Here is a 20,914-nt window from a genome sequence, read left to right as displayed (position 1 = left end):
AATATGTACATTTCCAACAATGCCTTGCACCCACAATGCAGAAACAAACACACAAAAGGGGGTGAGGGACATAGAGAGACAGTTGTGTAGACAGAGTTGCATACAAAAAGCCAAATGTAATAGCCCATGATCTGCGGGAGCCAGAGTAATTCTAGCGAAATTAGATTTAAAGCTAAAACCAACCTGGTTTTGCATTTAAATTAATTGCCCAATAAAAATCTTAAGACAAACTCGCCAGAATCTGGCCAGCTACTGCAAATCATGGGCTAATACATTTGTCCCAAAGAAGCAAAAAGGAACAGATGCATACAAAGAGTACATAGAGATGCACACATACAAAGGGGTTGATTCTATTATGATGCGATGTGCACCTTTCACAGGCTGATTCTGGGATGAATTTGCACCAAAGTGATAAGAGCCCTATGGGCCAGCAAGCATTTTTTGAGAATTCAGTCCGCCGTAAAGTGCGGACGCTGCCACAATGATTCGCACCAGTGATATCATCGCAGCTAATAGGATTGACTCCAAAGTGGGGAACAGAGGTGCACAGTGGGAGAGGAGGGAGAAGAGGGAATGATCATACAAGGGAAAGGGAGATGACTGGCACAGATGGGAAGAGAGACTGGTACAGATTGGATGAGGGATAGCGAAACTGGCATAGACAAACGAAGGAGAAGTACTAGCTGAGACAAAGGAAGGTTATATACTGGTGTAGAAATGGGAAGGAGATAGAGATTTGCACAGACAGAAAAACTAGAGATAGATTGCTACATACAGGTGAAGGAGGGGAGAGACAGCAACACAGAAAAACGAAGACGAGAGATTGTCACAGACAGCTAAAGATGACAGAGACCAGCACATGCAGGGGAAAGGGAAAGTTGGCAGATATTGGAAGAGAGGGGGTGGCATAGATAGGGTAGTATAGATGCTAGCATAGATAGAGAAAGGGGAGAAGGACTGGCACAAACAGAAGAAGGGGCGCTAGACTTACACAGACAAGGGAAGGCAGAAAAGACTGGCCAGATAATGGTAGGGGAGAAAGCAGGGGCATAACTAGAACTTTGTGGGCCCAATAGCAACATATTGAAAGGGCCCCTGTCCAAATGCTTCTTGAGAGACACCTCTCTGCAGCAGTTATTCGTTTTATGCCCCATGATAGTGCCCTAGTGATAGTAGTGTCCTAGTTAATATTAGGCCCCATAGTAGTGCCCTAGTTTATTTTATGAACCATCATGTTTTCATAGTTTACATGATATATTGTAGGCTGCCAGTACATATTATGCCACACAATTCAATTTATGACATACAGTGTCCCCTCCCCAGTTCATATTATGCCAATTACAGAGCCCCCTGTTCACACTGTGCAACATCAGAGTGCCATCCAGGTCAAATTATGCCACGTTACAGGGCCCCAGCTTATAATATGCCACACTACAGTGCCTCCATTTCATACCGTGTCACTTTAAAGTGCCCCAGTTCTTATTATGTAAAATTATAGTGCCCTCCACATTACAATGAGCAAATCCGATTAAAACACATTACAGTGGTCTCCAGATCAAATTGTGCAAAGTTACAATGCCTCCTCACTATTCTAACATCCACTACACGCTTCTCCCAATAGGGGGGTGTATTCAATTAGGTGGGAAGAAGCATCGGGAGCAAAAAAGGACGTTATTCACATTTTTTATGATGTTTCTCCGATATTTTTTTTTCGCTCTATCCAATTTGGTCACCCCCGATAAAATTAATTTTCTCCCGAAAACACACAGGTTCAGTGAAACCTGTGTGTTTTTTTGCTAGAAACAGCCCAGTTTTCATCCGAGAACGTGGTTGTTTTCAGGTATTTAGTATCACCTGCCTGAGGCAAGGGAAACAAAATCACTGATAAGCCATGGCTCGCACTGGCTTATCGAGGCTAACTGAATAGCTCCCGACGGTCAATTGCCACGATCAATGAGCATTTTAATCAGAAAGAGGGGGGTCACATCAGCTGAAGGGTCTCTGGTCTACAGTATCTCTGATATTCATATTAGTGTTTCATCACACTACACTATCACACTTCACAGCCTAACATAATGATATATATGGCAGAGACATGCTTACTGATAATGAAATTTGTAAAAAGAATATAACAATTAATTAGACATTAGTCTAATATAACATTATAATCTTTTTTCTCATCCTATAAAGTGACTAGCTATGGTTTCCATTTATTTATATAATGTAATCATATCTTGCATGCATATAGTTCCCCCTAGTGGTTGCTAAGTCTAATAACAACTCTCTTTTTAAAATGTTGTTTGTAATTTAGTTGACCAGTTTAATCATGCCTCCCAACATGACCCTCTCCAGGAGGGACAAAATGCTCTGTTTCTGGACTTTTTTCTTAATATATGATTGCTGGCACCTGTTTTGAATAGGTTAATGGATAAGAAAGGTGTTTCAGCACAGGTGATGGCAATCATAAATTGAGAGAGAAGTCCAGGAGCAGAGCATTCTGTCCCTCCTGGAGAGGGTCATGTTGGGAGGTATGGTTTAATGTATACAGATCTGATTCATGGTCCAACCACTAAGGACGCTATAAAGGTTTATGCCAACTCAAACTGGCAGTGTAGCTAGGAGGCAATGAGGTTCTGTGCAAAAAGGGAAACATCACATTCAAATTCAAGCCTATCACCACTTTAGTACATAGGGGGTAATTCAGAACTGATTGTAGCAGCAAATTTGTTAGCAGTTGGGCAAAAACCATGTGCACTGCAGGTGTGGCAGATATAACATTTGCAGAGAGAGTTAGATTTGGGTGGGTTATTTTGTTTCTGTGCAGGGTAAATACTGGCTGCTTTATTTTTACACTGCAATTTAGATTTCAGTTTGAACACACCCCACCCAAATCTAACTCTCTCTGCACATGTTATATCCAGTGGTGGGATTCAAATAAATTAACAACCGGTTCTATGTCCTAATGACCATTTTAAGTATACCGAAAGGTAGTTTAATAATTCATGAATTTAATACTCAAATAACATCCATTATGCGTTATGCCACACACTGTAATGCCAATTACATATTATGATACACACAGTTATGGTCCTGACACCATTTTATGCCCACACACAATAATGCCACTTACATTGCCTGGGGTCTCCTATGCGTTGCCAGGGGTTTCATGCGCGTTGCTAGGGGTCTCCTGTGCGTTGCCAGGGGTTTCATGCGAGTTGCTAGGGGTCTCCTGTGCGTTGTCAGGGGTTTCCTGCGCGTTGCCAGGTATCTCCTGGCCGCTGCCCCAGTAAAGTTGAGAAGGGTGAGTGCGGACTTCAGTGGTTACTGCTAGCCCCCGCAGCCCCCGCAGTAGATTGAGACGCGCTGGGGGCTGCGGAAGCGCTTATGTACCATAGCAGTCACAGCAGTGTAAAAAAAACACCCTCTTAAAATGCCCGCCGCCGAGGAGACAGGTGCTAGAGGTCAAATGTGACCTCTAGCATCTGTCTCCTCCTTGGCGGCGGCCATTTTTGGTTGTTTTTTTTTACATTGCTATGGTACAGAAGCACTTCCGCAGCGGCGGCTAGTGCTACTGGGGCAGCGGCGGATTCCATGGGTGCTCCTCGCGGTCCATGGGTGCTTGGGCCCGGGAGCACCCACGCAATAAGCAACCGGTTCTAAGAACCATACCTAACTTTAGGTATCGGTTCTGAAGAACCGGTGCGAACCGGCTGAATCCCACCAGTGGTTATATCTGTTCTCTCTCCCCGCCCCACCGCAGTGCACATGGGCCCTCATTCCGAGTTGTTCGCTCGCTAGCTACTTTTAGCAGAAATGCAAACGCAAAGCCACCGCCCTCTGGGAGTGTATCTTAGCATAGCAGAATTGCTAACGAAAGATTAGCAATTCTGCTATTAAGTATTTCCTTGCAGTTTCTGAGTAGCTCCAGACCTACTCCTAGATTGTGATCACCTCAGTCCGTTTAGTTCCTGGTTTGACGTCACAAACACGCGCAGCGTCCGGCCAGCCACTCCGCCGTTTCTCCAGCCACTCCTGCATTTTTACCTGGCACACCTGCGTTTTTTAGCACACTCCCTGAAAACTGCCAGTTTCCGCCCAGAAACACCCACTTCCTGTCAATCACACTACGATCAGCAGAGCGATTGAAAAGCTTTGTTCGCCCGTGAGTAAAATAGCATAGTTTTGTGTAAAAATACTTAGCGCGTGCGCCCTGCTGTGCATACGCATGCGCAGAACTGCCGGATTTTAGCCTATTAGCAATTCTGCTAAAAATAGCAGCGAGTGAACAACTCGGAATAAGGGCCATTGGCCCTCATTCCGAGTTGATCGGTCGCAAGGCGAATTTAGCAGAGTTACACACGCTAAGCCGCCGCCTACTGGGAGTGAATCTTAGCTTCTTAAAATTGCGACCGATGTATTCGCAATATTGCGATTACTAACTACTTAGCAGTTTCAGAGTAGCTCCAGACTTACTCTGCCTGTGCGATCAGTTCAGTGCTTGTCGTTCCTGGTTGACGTCACAAACACACCCAGCGTTCGCCCAGGCACTCCCACCGTTTCTCCGGCCACTCCTGCGTTTTTTCCGGAAACGGTAGCGTTTTCAGCCACACGCCCCTGAAACGCCGTGTTTCCGCCCAGTAACACCCATTTCCTGTCAATCACATTACGATCGCCGGAGCGAAGAAAAAGCCGTGAGTACAAATACTTTCTTCATAGTAAAGTTACTTGGCGCAGTCGCAGTGCGAACTTTGCGCATGCGTACTAAGCGGATTTTCAATGCGATGCGATGAAAAAGAATGAGCGAACAACTCGGAATGAGGGCCATGGTTTTGCCCAACTGCTAACAAATTTGCTGTTACGATTAGGTCTGAATTACCCCCATAGTTTCCTACCCTCCCTCATTCTGCAGGAGACTCCCTGAAATAGCAGCAATCTCCCTCACTCCCTGAATAGACCAGCAATCTCCCTGAGTGTACCTTACCCCCATTAAGTAGCTGTTAAATTCTTGGGGGGGGGGGGGGGGGGGGAAATAAATTAGACATACATACATTCAAATGAGCTCATCAGTTTAATTTCCCTGCATTGGTTATAAGGCACAATGGGGAGTCATTACAACCGGATCGCTCGCTGCAGTTGTTCGCAGCGAAGGCCGTCGTTCCCTAGCGATCGCCTCTGCCTATTTGACAGGCAGAGGCGGTCGCTGGGCGGGAGGGGGTGGCACGGTGGCTTTTGGCCGCCGGTTTGGGGGCATGGTCCGGCCAACGCAGGCGTGGCTGGACCGTGCGGGGGGCAGGCTGCAGTGGCTGCGTGACGTCACATGCAGCCGCTGCGACCAGGGGCAGCGACGAGCAACTCCCATTCAGCTGCAGGAGCTGCGCTGGCCGGGAGTTACTCAACAAGTACAAAAGCATTGCCGCTGTGCGATGCTTTTGTAACTGTGCGGGGGGGGGGGGGGGAGAGCAGACATTCGGGGTGGGCTAGCCCTGTGCTGGGCGTCCGCCCGCTTGTCTGGGAACATGATCGTAGCTGTGCTAAATTTAGCACAGCTACGATGAACTCGGAATGACCCCCAATGATCCCTATGGCTACATGCATTTTACATAATGTTTCTCGTGGCCACTTACAGTATATGGAAGCTCTTGTAAATCACAATACACTAACAAATCCTGAAAAAATCAGGTTCTTCTTCAACAAGTAGATCTTACAAACTTTGGGGCTCATTTACATTTGGATGTAAGTCATTTTCATGAATGCCTCTTAGATGTAGCAGTACCCCTCCACGCTGATTGGTGTTACTTTCACATCTCCCTGAAATGCTTTTTCAAAAGTAGGCATGTGTGCTCGTAGTACTGTACATGGTGCGACTTTGCCACATGTTTTGTAACACATTAACGTGCCCCCCAACTGTACAGATTATGATGGCCAGCCCAGTTTTTCATGCACTTTCCCACGCGCGGGCCGCAGTGTCCCTTGGTGGGGTTAGCAGTTGGGAGACCCCACTCTCACTCACTGCTCTGTTTGGCAGAGACTGATCTGAAAGTCTGATAGGTCCAGGGACGGATTGGCCCACCAGGACACTATGACAGATTCCAATGGGCCGGTCCCACATCCCACTCAGCCAGGCCAATTCACACTCAGGCTGGGCTGGCTTACATTGCTTCCAGTACTTGCGGTTCATTGGAACGCAATCCAGAAGTTAGGCTAGAAAGGACTTCCGGGTGCCGCTAGCCATGAAAAGTGGTGAAGTTGTTCTACCAACGGGGGGACCTGGAGAAAGTTAACCAGCCCAGCAGCATCCTCTCTCTGGCCCCGGCCAAAGGTCTCTTCAATGAGCCCGGCCCGGGAGCATAAGCATAGCGATGGTCGGAGCCAGGTTCACTATACCCACAGAGAGGTTATTTTTAATTACATTATTTGCATTATCATGTTGGTGTAAAGGTTAGGGCATTCCCGGTCACAATGTATGGTTTGGGGACTGGACAGGAGTAGGATGTAACATGTTCTCAGGATGTCAGCTGATCAGGCAGCACTCACAGCCAGCCCTGGGACAATCTCTAATGCAAAGTCCTTCAGCCCTATAGCTGCCCAATGTCTGTCCATGATGATGGGCCTATTTATGTAATGCAGTGGCTACATATGTAACGCAGTGGCTACGTATGCAGTGAGTACGTATGTAATGCAGTGGCCACGTATGTAATGTGGCTACATATGTAATGTGGCGCTATTTATATAATGAGGTGCTATTAGTATAATGCGGTGCTATACGTGTAGTGTGGTGCTATACGTGTAATGTGGTGCTATTCGTGTTATGTGGTGCTATTTGTGTAGTGCGGTGCTATACATGTAATACAGTGCTATACGTGTGATGTGGTGACTATGTATATAATGTGGTGGCTATGTATGTAATCGGGGCAGATTGGCCACTTGGACAGATTCTGATGCGCTGGTCCCCTGTGTCTGTGTTTCAGTACTTGTGTGTACTCCCTTCCTGTACTGTGCTGTATGTAGTGTGTGCTCCCTTCCTGTACTGTGCTGTATGTAGTGTGTGCTCACCCTCCCTGTACTGTGCTGTATGTAGTGTGTGCTCCCTTCCTGTACTGTGCTGTATGTAGTGTGTGCTCCCTCCCTGTACTGTGCTGTATGTAGTGTGTGCTCCCTTCCTGTACTGTGCTGTATGTAGTGTGTGCTCACCCTCCCTGTACTGTGCTGTATGTAGTGTGTGCTCCCTCCCTGTACTGTGCTGTATGTAGTGTGTGCTCCCTCCCTGTACTGTGCTGTATGTAGTGTGTGCTCCCTCCCTGTACTGTGCTGTATGTAGTGTGTGCTCCCTCCCTGTACTGTGCTGTATGTAGTGTGTGCTCCCCCTCCCTGTACTGTGCTGTATGTAGTGTGTGCTCTCCCTCCCTGTACTGTGCTGTATGTAGTGTGTGCTCCCTCCCTGTACTGTGCTGTATGTAGTGTTTACTCTCTCCCTTTACTATGCTGTATGTAGTGTGTGATCCCCCTCCCTGTACTGTGCTGTATGTAGTGTGTGCTCCCTCCCTGTACTACTGTGCTGTATGTAGTGTGTGCTCCCTTCCTGTACTGTGCTGTATGTAGTGTGTGCTCCCCCTCCCTGTACTGTGCTGTATGTAGTGTGTGCGGTTCCAGTATGGATGGTCGACCATGTTATGGTCGACAGTCATTAGGTCGACCACTATTGGTTGACATTGACATGGTCGACATGGTCACATGGTCGACACATGAAAATGGTCGACACATGAAAGGTCGACACATGAAAAGGTCGACATGAGTTATTTAACTTTTTTTGGTGTCGTTTTTTGCGTACAGTGATTGGGAACCCCAATTAGTGCACGGCGTCCCCTCGCATGGCTCACTTCGCTCGCCATGCTTCGGGCAAGGTGCCTCGCTACGCTACCGCTGCGCTCGGCACAGATTACCGTTCCAATTGTAGTCCACGTGGATCGTGAAGTATGGAAAAGTTCCCCAAAAGAAAAAAAAGTTAAAAAGCTCATGTCGACCTTTTCATATGTCGACTTTTCATGTGTCGACCATTCTCATGTGTCGACCATGTGTCCATGTCGACCATGTAAATGTCGACCAATAGTGGTCGACCTAATGACTGTCGACCATAACATGGTCGACCATCTGAAAGGATACCGTGTGTGCTCCCCCTCCCTGTACTGTGCTGTATGTAGTGTGTGCTCCCTCCCTGTACTGTGCTGTATGTAGTGTGTGCTCCCTCCCTGTACTGTGCTGTATGTAGTGTGTGCTCCCTTCCTGTACTGTGCTGTATGTAGTGTGTGCTCCCCCTCCCTGTACTGTGCTGTATGTAGTATGTGCTCCCCCTCCCTGTACTGTGCTGTATGTAGTGTGTGCTCCCCCTCCCTGTACTGTGCTGTATGTAGTGTGTGCTCCCTTCCTGTACTGTGCTGTATGTAGTGTGTGCTCCCCCTCCCTGTACTGGGCTGTATGTAGTATGTGCTCCCCCTCCTTGTACTTTGAAACATATAAGGTTAAAAAAAAGGGGTTTGTAGAATGAAAAAATAAGAATTTACTCACCGGTAATTCTATTTCTCGTAGTCCGTAGTGGATGCTGGGGACTCCGTAAGGACCATGGGGAATAGACGGGCTCCGCAGGAGACTGGGCACTCTATAGAAAGATTTAGGACTATCTGGTGTGCACTGGCTCCTCCCCCTATGACCCTCCTCCAAGCCTCAGTTAGGAACGGTGCCCGGAAGAGCTGACACAATAAGGAAGGATTTTTGAATCCCGGGTAAGACTCATACCAGCCACACCAATCACACCATATAACACGTGATAGGAACCCCGGTTAACAGTATGATAACAAATGGAGCCTCTGAAGAGATGGCTCACAACAAAACCCGATTTTTGTAACAATAACTATGTACAGGTATTGCAGACAATCCGCACTTGGGATGGGCGCCCAGCATCCACTACGGACTACGAGAAATAGAATTACCGGTGAGTAAATTCTTATTTTCTCTGACGTCCTAGTGGATGCTGGGGACTCCGTAAGGACCATGGGGATTATACCAAAGCTCCCAAACGGGCGGGAGAGTGCGGATGACTCTGCAGCACCGAATGAGAGAATTCCAGGTCCTCCTCAGCCAGGGTATCAAATTTGTAGAATTTTGCAAACGTGTTTGCCCCCGACCAAGTAGCTGCTCGGCAAAGTTGTAAAGCCGAGACCCCTCGGGCAGCCGCCCAAGATGAGCCCACCTTCCGTGTGGAATGGGCTTTTACAGATTTAGGCTGCTGTAAGCCTACCGCAGAATGCGCCAGCTGAATAGTGCTACAAATCCAGCGCGCAATAGACTGCTTAGAAGCAGGAGCACCCAGCTTGGTGGGTGCATACAGGATAAACAGCGAATCAGTCTTTCTGACTCCAGCCGTCCTGGAAATATAAATTTTTAAAGCCCTGACTACGTCCAGCAACTTGGAATCCTCCAAGTCCCTAGTAGCCGCAGGCACCACAATAGGTTGGTTCAAGTGAAAAGCTGAGACCACCTTTGGGAGAAACTGAGGACGAGTCCTCAATTCTGCCCTATCCATATGGAAAATCAGATAAGGGCTTTTACAAGACAAAGCCGCCAATTCTGAAACCCGCCTGGCCGACGCCAGGGCCAACAGCATGACCACTTTCCACGTGAGATATTTTAAATCCACAGTCTTAAGTGGTTCGAACCAATGTGATTTCTGGAATGCCAAAACCACATTGAGATCCCAAGGTGCCACTGGGGGCACAAAAGGAGGCTGAATATGCAGTACTCCCTTGACAAAAGTCTGAACTTCAGGCAGTGAAGCCAGTTCTTTTTGGAAGAAAATCGACAGAGCCGAAATCTGGACCTTTATGGACCCCAATTTGAGGCCCAACGTCACCCCTGCTTGCAGGAAGTGCAGGAATCGACCCAGGTGAAATTCCTCCGTCGGGGCCTTCATGGCCTCACACCAAGCAACATATTTTCGCCAAATGCGGTGATAATGTCTTGCGGTGACATCCTTCCTGGCTTTGATCAGGGTAGGGATGACTTCCTCCGGAATACCCTTTTCCTTCAGGATCCGGTGTTCAACCGCCATGACGTCAAACGCAGCCGCGGTAAGTCTTGGAACAGACAGGGTCCCTGCTGCAGCAGGTCTTGTCTGAGCGGCAGAGGCCAAGGGTCCTCTGTAAGCATCTCTTGAAGTTCTGGGTACCAAGCTCTTCTTGGCCAATCCGGAACCACGAGTATGGTTTTCACTCCTCGCCCTCTTATTATTCTCAGTACCTTGGGTATGAGAGGTAGAGGAGGAAAACACATAAACCGACTGGTACACCCATGGTGTCACTAGAGCGTCCACCGCTATCGCCTGAGGGTCTCTCGACCGGGCGCAATATCTTTTCAACTTCTTGTTGAGGTGGGACGCCATCATGTCTACCTGTGGTTTTTCCCACCGGTTGACCAGCATTTGGAAGACTTCTGGATGAAGTCCCCATTCTCCCGGGTGGAGGTCGTGCCTGCTGAGGAAGTCTGCTTCCCAGTTGTCCACTCCCGGAATGAACACTGCCGTCAGTGCTAACACATGATTCTCTGCCCATCTGAGAATCCTTGTGGCTTCTGCCATCGCCATCCTGCTTCTCCTGCCGCCCTGTCTGTTTACATGGGCGACCGCCGTGATGTTGTCTGACTGGATCAGTACCGGCTGGTTTTGAAGCAGGGGTCTTGCCTGGCTTAGGGCATTGTAAATGGTCCTTAGCTCCAGGATATTTATGTGGAGAGAAATCTCCTGATTTGACCACAGTCCTTGGAAATTTCTTCCCTTTGTGACTGCCCCCCAGCCCCGAAGGCTGGCATCCGTGGTCACCAGGACCCAGTCCTGTATTCTGAATCTGCGGCCCTCTAGTAGATGAGCCCTCTGCAGCCACCACAGCAGAGACACCCTGGTTCTGGCCGATAGGGTTATCCGCTGTTGCATCTGGAGATGGGACCCGGACCATTTGTCCAACAGGTCCCACTGGAACGTCCTTGCGTGGAACCTTCCGAATGGAATTGCTTCGTACGAAGCTACCATTTTTCCCAGGACTCGTGTGCATTGATGTACCGACACTTTTCCTGGTTTTAGGATGTCTCTGACCAGAGATGACAATTCCTCTGCTTTTTCCAGTGGAAGAAACACTCTTTTCTGGTCTGTGTCCAGAATCATTCCCAGGAACAGAAGACGTGTCGTCGGGACCAGCTGTGACTTTGGAATATTGAGAATCCAGCCGTGCTGTTGTAGCACTTCCTGAGAAAGTGCCACCCCCACTATCAACTGTTCTTTGGACCTCGCCTTTATCAGGAGATCGTCCAAGTACAGGATAATTAAAACTCCCTTCTTGCGAAGGAGTATCATCATTTCGGCCATTACCTTGGTAAAGACCCTCGGTGCCGTGGATAACCCAAATGGCAGCGTCTGGAACTGATAGTGACAGTCCTGTACCACAAATCTGAGGTACTCCTGGTGCGGAGGGTAAATGGGGACATGCAGGTACGCATCCTTGATGTCCAGGGATACCATGTAATCCCCCTCCTCCAGGCTCGCAATAACCGCCCTGAGCGATTCCATCTTGAACTTGAACCTTTTGATATAAGTGTTCAAGGCTTTTAAATTTAAGATGGGTCTCACCGAACCGTCCGGTTTCGGTACCACAAACATTGTGGAGTAGTAACCCTTTCCTTGCTGAAGGAGGGGTACCTTGACAATCACTTTCTGTGAATACAGTTTTTGAATAGCCACCAACACTGCCTCCCTGGCAGAGGGAGTTGCCGGCAAGGCAGATTTTAGGAAACGGCGGGGGGGGGGGAGACGTCTCGAATTCCAGCCTGTACCCCTGAGATACTACTAGAAGGACCCAGGGATCCACTTGTGAGAGAGCCCACTGTGTGCTGAAAAACCTGAGACGTGTCCCCACCGTTCCCGATTCCGCCTGAGCAGCCCCAGCGTCATGCTGTGGACTTACCGGATGCAGGGGAGGACTTCTGCTCTTGGGAACTAGCTGTGTGCTGCAGCTTTTTCCCCCTTCCTCTGCCCCTCGGCAGAAAGGATGAGCCTCTAGCCCGCTTAGTTTTCTGGGGCCGAAAGGACTGTACCTGATAATACGGTGCTTTCTTTTGCTGTGGGGTAGCCTGTAGCAAAAAAGTCGATTTCCCAGCAGTAGCTGTGGATCGAGGCCTGAAAGACCTTCCCCAAAAAGTTCCACCCCTTTATAGGGTAAAACCTCCATGTGCCGCTTGGAGTCGGCATCACCTGACCATTGCCTAGTCCATAACCCCCGTCTGGCGGCAATGGACATAGCGCTTATTTTTGATGCCAGCCGGCAAATATCCCTCTGTGCATCACGCATGTATAAGACCGCGTCTTTTATATGGTCAATCGTTAGCAAAATATTGTCCCTATCCATGGTATCAATGTTTTCCGACAGGGAGTCTGACCACGCAGCTGCAGCACTGCACATCCAAGCTGATGCAATAGCGGGTCTCAATATAATGCCAGTGTGTGTGTATATAGCTTTTAGGGTACTTTCCTGCTTTCTATCAGCAGGTTCTTTTAGGGCGGCCGTATCCGGAGACGGTAGTGCCACCTTCTTTGATAAGCGTGTCAGCGCTTTATCTACCCTAGGGGGTGTTTCCCAGCGTGACCTATCCTCTGGCGGGAAAGGGTACGCAGCCATTAACCGTTTAGAAATGATCAATTTCTTATCTGGGGAAGTCCACGCTTCCTCACACACCTCATTTAATTCGTCAGATGCAGGAAAAACTACTGGTGTATCATCAGAAATGTGTAATACATTTTTCATAGCCTCAATCATATAACGGGTGGATCTATTGGAGGGTACACTCGTCTCATCATCGTCGACACTGGAGTCGGTATCCGTGTCGACGTCTGTATCTGTCATCTGAGGTAGCGGGCGTTTTATAGCCCCTGATGACATTTGAGACGCTTGGACAGGCACAAGCTGAGTAGCCGGCTGTTCTATGTCGTCAAACCTTTTATGTAAGGAGCTGACACTGTCACGTAATTCCTTCCATAAGTCCATCCACACTGGTGTCGACCCCGCAGGGGGTGACATCACATTCACAGGCATTTGCTCCGCCTCCACATCATTATCCTCATCATACATGTCGACACAGCAGTACCGACACACAGCAGTCACACAGGGAATGCTCTTACAGAGGACAGGACCCCACAAAGCCCTTTGGGGAGACAGAGGGAGAGTATGCCAGCACACACCAGGGCGCTATATAACACAGGGATATCACTATACAGAGTGTTTTCCCCTATAGCTGCCTATAATATATATATATTGCGCCTAAATTGTGCCCCCTCCTCTCTTTTTTACCCTTTCTGTAGTGCAGGACTGCAGGGGAGAGCCAGGGAGCTTCCTTCCAGCGAAGCAGTGAGGGAAAAATGGCGCCAGTGTGCTGAGGGAGTTGGCTCCGCCCCTTTTTCGGCGGGCTTTCTCCCGCTATTTTATCGTTTCTGGCAGGGGTTAATATACACCTATATAGCCTCTGGGGCTATATATGGTGTTAGTTTTGCCAGCCAAGGTGTTACTATTGCTGCTCAGGGCGCCCCCCCCCCCCCCCCAGCACCCTGCACCCATCAGTGACCGCAGTGTGTGGTGTGCATGAGGAGCAATGGCGCACAGCTGCAGTGCTGTGCGCTACCTTGGAGAAGACAGAAGTCTTCAGCCGCCGATTTTCCGGACCACCTTCTTGTTTCTGGCTCTGTAAGGGGGACGGCGGCGCGGCTCCGGGAACGGACGACGAGGTCGGGTCCTGTGTTCGATCCCTCTGGAGCTAATGGTGTCCAGTAGCCTAAGAAGCCCAAGCTACCACCACTTAGGTAGGTTCGCTTCTTCTCCCCTTAGTCCCTCGTTGCAGTGAGCCTGTTGCCAGCAGGTCTCACTGAAAATAAAAAACCTAAACTATACTTTCTTCTAGGAGCTCAGGAGAGCCCCTAGTGTGCATCCAGCTCAGCCGGGCACAGAAATCTAACTGAGGCTTGGAGGAGGGTCATAGGGGGAGGAGCCAGTGCACACCAGATAGTCCTAAATCTTTCTATAGAGTGCCCAGTCTCCTGCGGAGCCCGTCTATTCCCCATGGTCCTTACGGAGTCCCCAGCATCCACTAGGACGTCAGAGAAATCAATAAAATCAGAAGTAGATTAAAGGCATGACTGCAGTGCCAGTACACATTGAAAGTGAACATATCAGTCCTTGTATATTCAGACGTACGGATGTACATCAGGGAAGGGCATTGTAGCAGCATATGCATAAAGTCGTAAAGCAAAGGAGGCCCCAACTGTGTCTATCTCAGAATCAGGACCTCTGAGGTTTTGTTTTTTTTAAACAATTTATTAATTTTCAAGTTTCGAAGTTGAAATACAGAGTACAGTATACTAAATGTACAGCACTGATAATGAGGTAGAATATCAACATATCCCAATAACGCAGGGCAGAGTCATAAAAATGGTCAAACAAAGAGAAAATCAGGGACGTGCAGTCAGGGGAGGCAGTGTCTCCCCTGTCATTAATGACTAGAATAATACAAAGGTACTTATGACACATTTTGTGTCATAAGTAAATGTTTAATATATTAATGTAATCACTATTTACAATGTAAAAACTGATTTAAAGTAGTTTCGGAGGCACTCAGAGCGGTGCCTCCCGCAGCCAATAATAAAGGATCGGAGGCGGGGGGCGGGGCCAAGAAATGGGCAGTAAAAAGCCCATTTAAAAAAGCGCTCTAAGCGGCACTAGCTTGAGTGCCTCAGTGACAGGGGCGTGCTTTCAGCCCATATGAAAGCACGCCCCTGTCCCTGAGGTAGATATGATTGGGCACCAGATTCAGGGCGGATTGGTACGGCTGGACTCCGGGACAGTACACCCACCGGTCGTTTGGGTCCCCTACTAACCTCAGTGGCCATGCTACCCCCATTCTTGGCTGATTCATAGAAAGGAGCTGCTGCGATCAGAGATTCTGCTGCGCATGTGCAGAAACTCATTCACGTCGGGCTCGAAGATGCAGCAATGAAGTGTGTAGGAAATGACCAGCGGCAGCCAGGCCTCTTTGATCTTAGGTCAGGTATTGGGGTAGGCCAGTCATTGCTATACAGTGGCTGGCCCCTCCCCGTTGACCAGTCAACCTACCACAAGTTCACAGGGGTCTGCACGGATCCAGCCCTCCTCTCCTCTTCTCACCATGGTGACTGAACAGACACTCTGCTTCGCAAGAGGATCAGGGTAGGAAGAAATTGAACTGGGGGAGAGATGGCACTTACACTATAAATCACTTTAGCTGCGGCTGGGAGCGCTGAATATAGGTTGGCATTGACAACGATAATTAAAAGGATAGAGCTATGTAAAGTTCTAACATAGCTCATGTGTCTGCATATCATACTTGCCTACCTGACCCTCTCTATGAGGGAGAAAATGCTCTGTTCCTGGACTTTCCTGGTAATGTATAATTGCCATCACCTGTGGTGAAACACCTATCTTATCAATTACCTAGCTCACCACAGGTGATGGCAATCATACATTACCAGGAAAGTCCAGGAACAGAGCATTTTCTCCCTCATGGAGAGGGTCAGGTAGGCAAGTATGCTGCATATGTCAGTCACTACCTTAAATAAGCTACTAACTTGAAGTCTCCTGTGAAGCTGCTGCTCAGTGTGTTTATTCCAGGCAGCCGGCAGTTAAATAGTGGCGAGGTATTCACATAATTTACTACTGACATTAATGGCTTCAGTACACACATGCACCAGTATTGTCTGTTCTCCCTGCTGTATGTTCTCTTGTTAGGCTGTGATTAACAACAGTGCCAAGTACCACTACATAAAGATAGCGATACCTGTGCTCTCCCTGGGGTCCCGACCACCTTCACAGGGACTGACTCCTTGTTGTCCAGTGTCCACCCAGAGAGAGGCCCCTGCACCAGTGCCCCCTGTCCCCCTGCCCTGCTCACCTCTCACTGATTGATTGCCGCTAAAAGCCGTGGGTAGCCGCTCTCACTCTCGCCAGGATTGGCCCTACCATCACTCCAGGTAAGAGCCGGCGCCACACTTACGGGGGCGCAGCAGCCTGACATACTTAAGCCTCCACCATCTTCGGCTCATGAACTACGCGCTCCACCCTGGCCCCACCACTGGTCAGTGTCCCCACCGCCGTAGTCAGCAGCGCAGCCAGAGAGCCGGCCGGTGTGTATAGCCAGCCGGTGTCCGTGCTGAGCGCTGCTGTGTACTGACGATGGGCTGCCCTGCGCACTCTATTTCAGAGAACAGGGCAGCCCATGGTCAGTACACAGCAGCGCTCAGCACGGAGATGTGCGCTATGTGCTGGGGTATAAGGGGAGGGGGCGCAATTACTCCTTGTGTGCTGTGGGAAAAGGGCAATTTCTTCATGTGTGCCGTGGAAAAAAGGGAGGGGGGCAATTACTCCATGTGTGCCGGGGGAAAAGGGGAGGGGGGGTGATTACTGCATATGAGCTGGGGAATAAGGGAAGTGCAGGGGATTACTGTGTGTCTGCCGAGGTGTAAGGGGAGGGGGGGTGATTCCTGTCTGTGTTCTGGGGTATAAGGGGAGGGGGCAATTACTACCACTGTCTCAACCAGCCTGCAGCTGTAATCCCACTTCCATGCAGACCCTCCACTGCTATCCTTAACCCCGGGCGCTTCTGCTGCCCATGCCCTGGCTGCTGCTGCTCCTGCTCCCAAGACTTTGCGGGCATGGGCGGCAGCATCGGACTGGGAATTAGATGTGGGGGCGGTAGCTGGCGGCGACTTTAGCAGGCGTTGGCAGCTGGCATGGGTGTCAGTACAGTAGCGGGCATTGGCAGCGGTCATAGCGGGCATGCCTCACCAGCCACTGACCTCACTGCACGCCACTGGAGAAAATGCAGTAAAGACAATAGAAAAATCAGAATGAGATAAGTCGGCACTTTCCAAAGAAGCATCTTCAGAACAATGGGGGTCATTCCGAGTTGATTGTAGCTGTGCTAAATTTAGCACAGCTACGATCGTAAACTCAGACATGCGGGGGGACGCCCAGCACAGGGCTGGTCCACCCCGCATGTCAGTGCCGCCCCCCCCCCCCCCCCCTGCACAAATACAAAAGCATTGCACAGAGGCGATGCCTTTGTATCTGTGGAGTAACTCCCGGACAGCGCAGCTCCTGCGGCTGGCCGGGAGTTGTGTGTCGCTGCCGCTGACCGCAGCGGCTGCGTGAGACGTCACACAGCCGCCGCGTCATGTCCCCCCAACGGTCCAGCCACGCCTGCATTGGCTGGACCGCGCCTACTAAACGGCGGCTTAATGCCGCCATTCAGCCCCCTCCCACCCAGCGACCGCCTCTGTCTCAGAGGCAATCGCTGGGCACCGACGACTGCCATGCGCCGGCGCACTGCGGCGCCGGCCCATGTGCAGTTCTGACCCGATCACTGCGACAGACTGCAGCGAGCGATCGGGTCGGAATGACCCCCAATTTCTCTAACGTCCTAGTGGATGCTGGGGACTCCGAAAGGACCATGGGGAATAGCGGCTCCGCAGGAGACTGGGCACAAAAGTAAAAAGCTTTAGGACTACCTGGTGTGCACTGGCTCCTCCCCCTATGACCCTCCTCCAAGCCTCAGTTAGATTTTTGTGCCCGAACGAGACGGGTGCAGGCTAAGGGGCTCTCCTGAGCTGCTTAGTGTAAAAGTTTAAAGTAGGTTTTTTATTTTCAGTGAGACCTGCTGGCAACAGGCTCACTGCACCGAGGGACTAAGGGGAGAAGAAGGGAACTCACCTGCGTGCAGAGTGGATTGGGCTTCTTAGGCTACTGGACATTAGCTCCAGAGGGACGATCACAGGCCCAGCCATGGATGGGTCCCAGAGCCGCGCCGCCGTCCCCCTTACAGAGCCAGAAGACGGAAGAGGTCCGGAAAATCGGCGGCAGAAGACGTCCTGTCTTCAATAAGGTAGTGCACAGCACTGCAGCTGTGCGCCATTGCTCTCAGCACACTTCACACTCCGGTCACTGAGGGTGCAGGGCGCTGGGGGTGGGGCGCCCTGAGACGCAATAAAAACACCTTTTTTGGCAAAAAATACATCACATATAGCTCCTGGGCTATATGGATGTATTTAACCCCTGCCAATTTTTAGATAAAAAAGCGGGAGAAAGGCCGCCGAAAAAGGGGCGGAGCCTATCTCCTCAGCACACTGGCGCCATTTTTTCCTCACAGCTCCGTTGGAGGAAGGCTCCCTGACTCTCCCCTGCAGTCCTGCACTACAGAAACAGGGTAAAACAAGAGAGGGGGGGGACTAAATTGGCATATAAATATATACAGCAGCTATATTAGGGAAAAACACTTATATAAGGTTATCCCTGTATATATATAGCGCTCTGGTGTGTGCTGGCAAACTCTCCCTCTGTCTCCCCAAAGGGCTAGTGGGGTCCTGTCCTCTATCAGAGCATTCCCTGTGTGTGTGCTGTGTGTCGGTACGTTGTGTCGACATGTATGAGGAGGAAAATGGTGTGGAGGCGGAGCAATTGCCTGTGTTAGTGATGTCACCCCCTAGGGAGTCGACACCTGACTGGATGGTCTTATGGAAAGAATTACGTGATAGTGTCAGCACTTTACAAAAGACTGTTGACGACATGAGACAGCCGGCAAATCAGTTGATACCTGTACAGGCGTCTCAAACACCGTCAGGGGCTCTAAAGCGCCCGTTACCTCAGGTGGTCGACACAGACCCAGACACGGACACTGACTCCAGTGTCGACGGTGAGGAAACAAACGTATTTTCCAGTAGGGCCACACGTTACATGATCACGGCAATGAAGGAGGTTTTGAACATTTCTGATACTACAAGTACCACAAAAAAGGGTATTATGTGGGGTGTGAAAAAACTACCCGTAGTTTTTCCCGAATCAGATGAATTAAATGAGGTGTGTGATGAAGCGTGGGTTTCCCCCGATAAAAAACTGCTAATTTCTAAAAAGTTATTGGCATTATACCCTTTCCCGCCAGAGGTTAGGGCGCGTTGGGAAACACCCCCTAGCGTAGATAAGGCGCTCACACGCTTATCAAAACAAGTGGCGTTACCGTCCCCAGATACGGCCGCCCTCAAGGAACCAGCTGATAGGAAGCTGGAAAATATCCTTAAAAGTATATACACACATACTGGTATTATACTGCGACCAGCAATCGCCTCAGCCTGGATGTGCAGTGCTGGGGTGGCTTGGTCGGATTCCCTGACTGAAAATATTGATACCCTGGACAGGGACAATATATTATTGACTATAGAGCATTTAAAGGATGCATTTCTATATATGCGAGATGCACAGAGGGATATTTGCACTCTGGCATCAAGAGTAAGTGCGATGTCCATTTCTGCCAGAAGAGGATTATGGACACGACAGTGGTCAGGGGATGCGGATTCCAAACGGCATATGGAAGTATTGCCGTATAAAGGGGAGGAGTTATTTGGGGTCGGTCTATCGGACCTGGTGGCCACGGCAACGGCTGGAAAATCCATCTTTTTACCCCAAGTCACCTCGCAGCAGAAAAAGATACCGTCTTTTCAGGCTCAGTCCTTTCGTCCCCATAAGGGCAAGCGGGCAAAAGGCCACTCATATCTGCCCCGGGGCAGAGGAAGGGGAAAAAGACTGCAGCAGACAGCCTCTTCCCACGAACAGAAGCCCTCCCCCGCTTCTGCCAAGTCCTCAGCATGACGCTGGGGCCTTACAAGCGGACTCAGGCACGGTGGGGGCCCGTCTCAAGAATTTCAGCGCGCAGTGGGCTCACTCGCAAGTGGACCCCTGGATCCTGCAGGTAGTATCTCAGGGGTACAAATTGGAATTCGAGACGTCTCCCCCTCGCCGGTTCCTGAAGTCTGCTTTACCAACGTCTCCCCCCGACAGGGAGGCGGTATTGGAAGCCATTCACAAGCTGTATTCCCAGCAGGTGATAATCAAGGTACCCCTCCTACAACAGGGAAAGGGGTATTCTTCCACGCTGTTTGTGGTACCGAAGCCGGACGGCTCGGTGAGACCCATTTTAAATCTGAAATCCTTGAACACTTACATAAAAAGGTTTAAGTTCAAGATGGAGTCACTCAGAGCAGTGATAGCGAACCTGGAAGAAGGGGACTATATGGTGTCTCTGGACATCAAGGATGCTTACCTCCATGTCCCAATTTGCCCTTCTCACCAAGGGTACCTCAGGTTTGTGGTACAGAACTGTCACTATCAGTTTCAGACGCTGCCGTTTGGATTGTCCATGGCACCCCGGGTCTTTACCAAGGTAATGGCGAAATGATGATTCTTCTTCGAAGAAAAGGCGTCTTAATTATCCCTTACTTGGACGATCTCCTGATAAGGGCAAGGTCCAGAGAACAGTTAGAGGTCGGAGTAGCACTATCTCAAGTAGTACTACGACAGCACGGATGGATTCTAAATATTCCAAAATCGCAGCTGATTCCGACGACACGTCTGCTGTTTCTAGGGATGATTCTGGACACAGTACAGAAAAAGGTGTTTCTCCCGGAGGAGAAAGCCAAGGAGTTATCCGACCTAGTCAGGAACCTCCTAAGACCAGGCCAAGTGTCAGTACATCAATGCACAAGGGTCCTGGGAAAGATGGTGGCTTCTTACGAAGCGATTCCATTCGGCAGATTCCACGCAAGAACTTTTCAGTGGGATCTGCTGGACAAATGGTCCGGATCGCATCTTCAAATGCATCAGCGGATAACCCTGTCTCCAAGGACAAGGGTGTCTCTCCTGTGGTGGTTACAGAGTGCTCATCTCCTAGAGGGCCGCAGATTCGGCATTCAGGATTGGGTCCTGGTGACCACAGATGCCAGCCCGAGAGGCTGGGGAGCAGTCACACAGGG

General features: G+C 49.8%; 2 protein-coding genes across 8 annotated transcripts in view; one reads left to right on the top strand and one right to left on the bottom strand.

The window, feature by feature from the left end:
- The window catches only part of DNAJC5B (DnaJ heat shock protein family (Hsp40) member C5 beta), a 158,009-nt gene extending 142,841 nt beyond the window's left edge, over positions 1-15,168 (bottom strand). For 2 of the 4 annotated variants that reach the window (XM_063923822.1, XM_063923820.1), the window contains exon 1: positions 14,960-15,168. Coding sequence is in view for 1 of the 4 variants with exons in the window: in XM_063923820.1 (XP_063779890.1) it covers positions 14,960-15,049 (90 nt within the window). In the remaining 3 variants the exon portion in view is untranslated. Of the gene's footprint in view, positions 1-3,130; positions 3,395-14,959 lie in introns of those variants that run through there. The other 2 variants (XM_063923821.1, XM_063923823.1) reach the window with 1 other exon arrangement.
- Positions 14,893-20,914, top strand: part of PDE7A (phosphodiesterase 7A) — a 593,823-nt gene continuing 587,801 nt past the window's right edge. For 2 of the 4 annotated variants that reach the window (XM_063923815.1, XM_063923817.1), the window contains exon 1: positions 14,897-15,287. In XM_063923815.1, coding sequence (XP_063779885.1) covers positions 15,247-15,287 — 41 coding nt within the window. In that variant the 5' untranslated portion in view covers positions 14,897-15,246. Of the gene's footprint in view, positions 15,288-15,920; positions 16,088-20,914 lie in introns of those variants that run through there. The other 2 variants (XM_063923814.1, XM_063923819.1) reach the window with 2 other exon arrangements.

Source organism: Pseudophryne corroboree, chromosome 5 (assembly GCF_028390025.1).
Source record: "Pseudophryne corroboree isolate aPseCor3 chromosome 5, aPseCor3.hap2, whole genome shotgun sequence".
NCBI lineage: Eukaryota > Metazoa > Chordata > Amphibia > Anura > Myobatrachidae > Pseudophryne > Pseudophryne corroboree.
The sequence above is the reverse complement of the archived record's forward strand: the minus strand, read 5'-3'. Positions and strand labels throughout refer to the sequence as shown.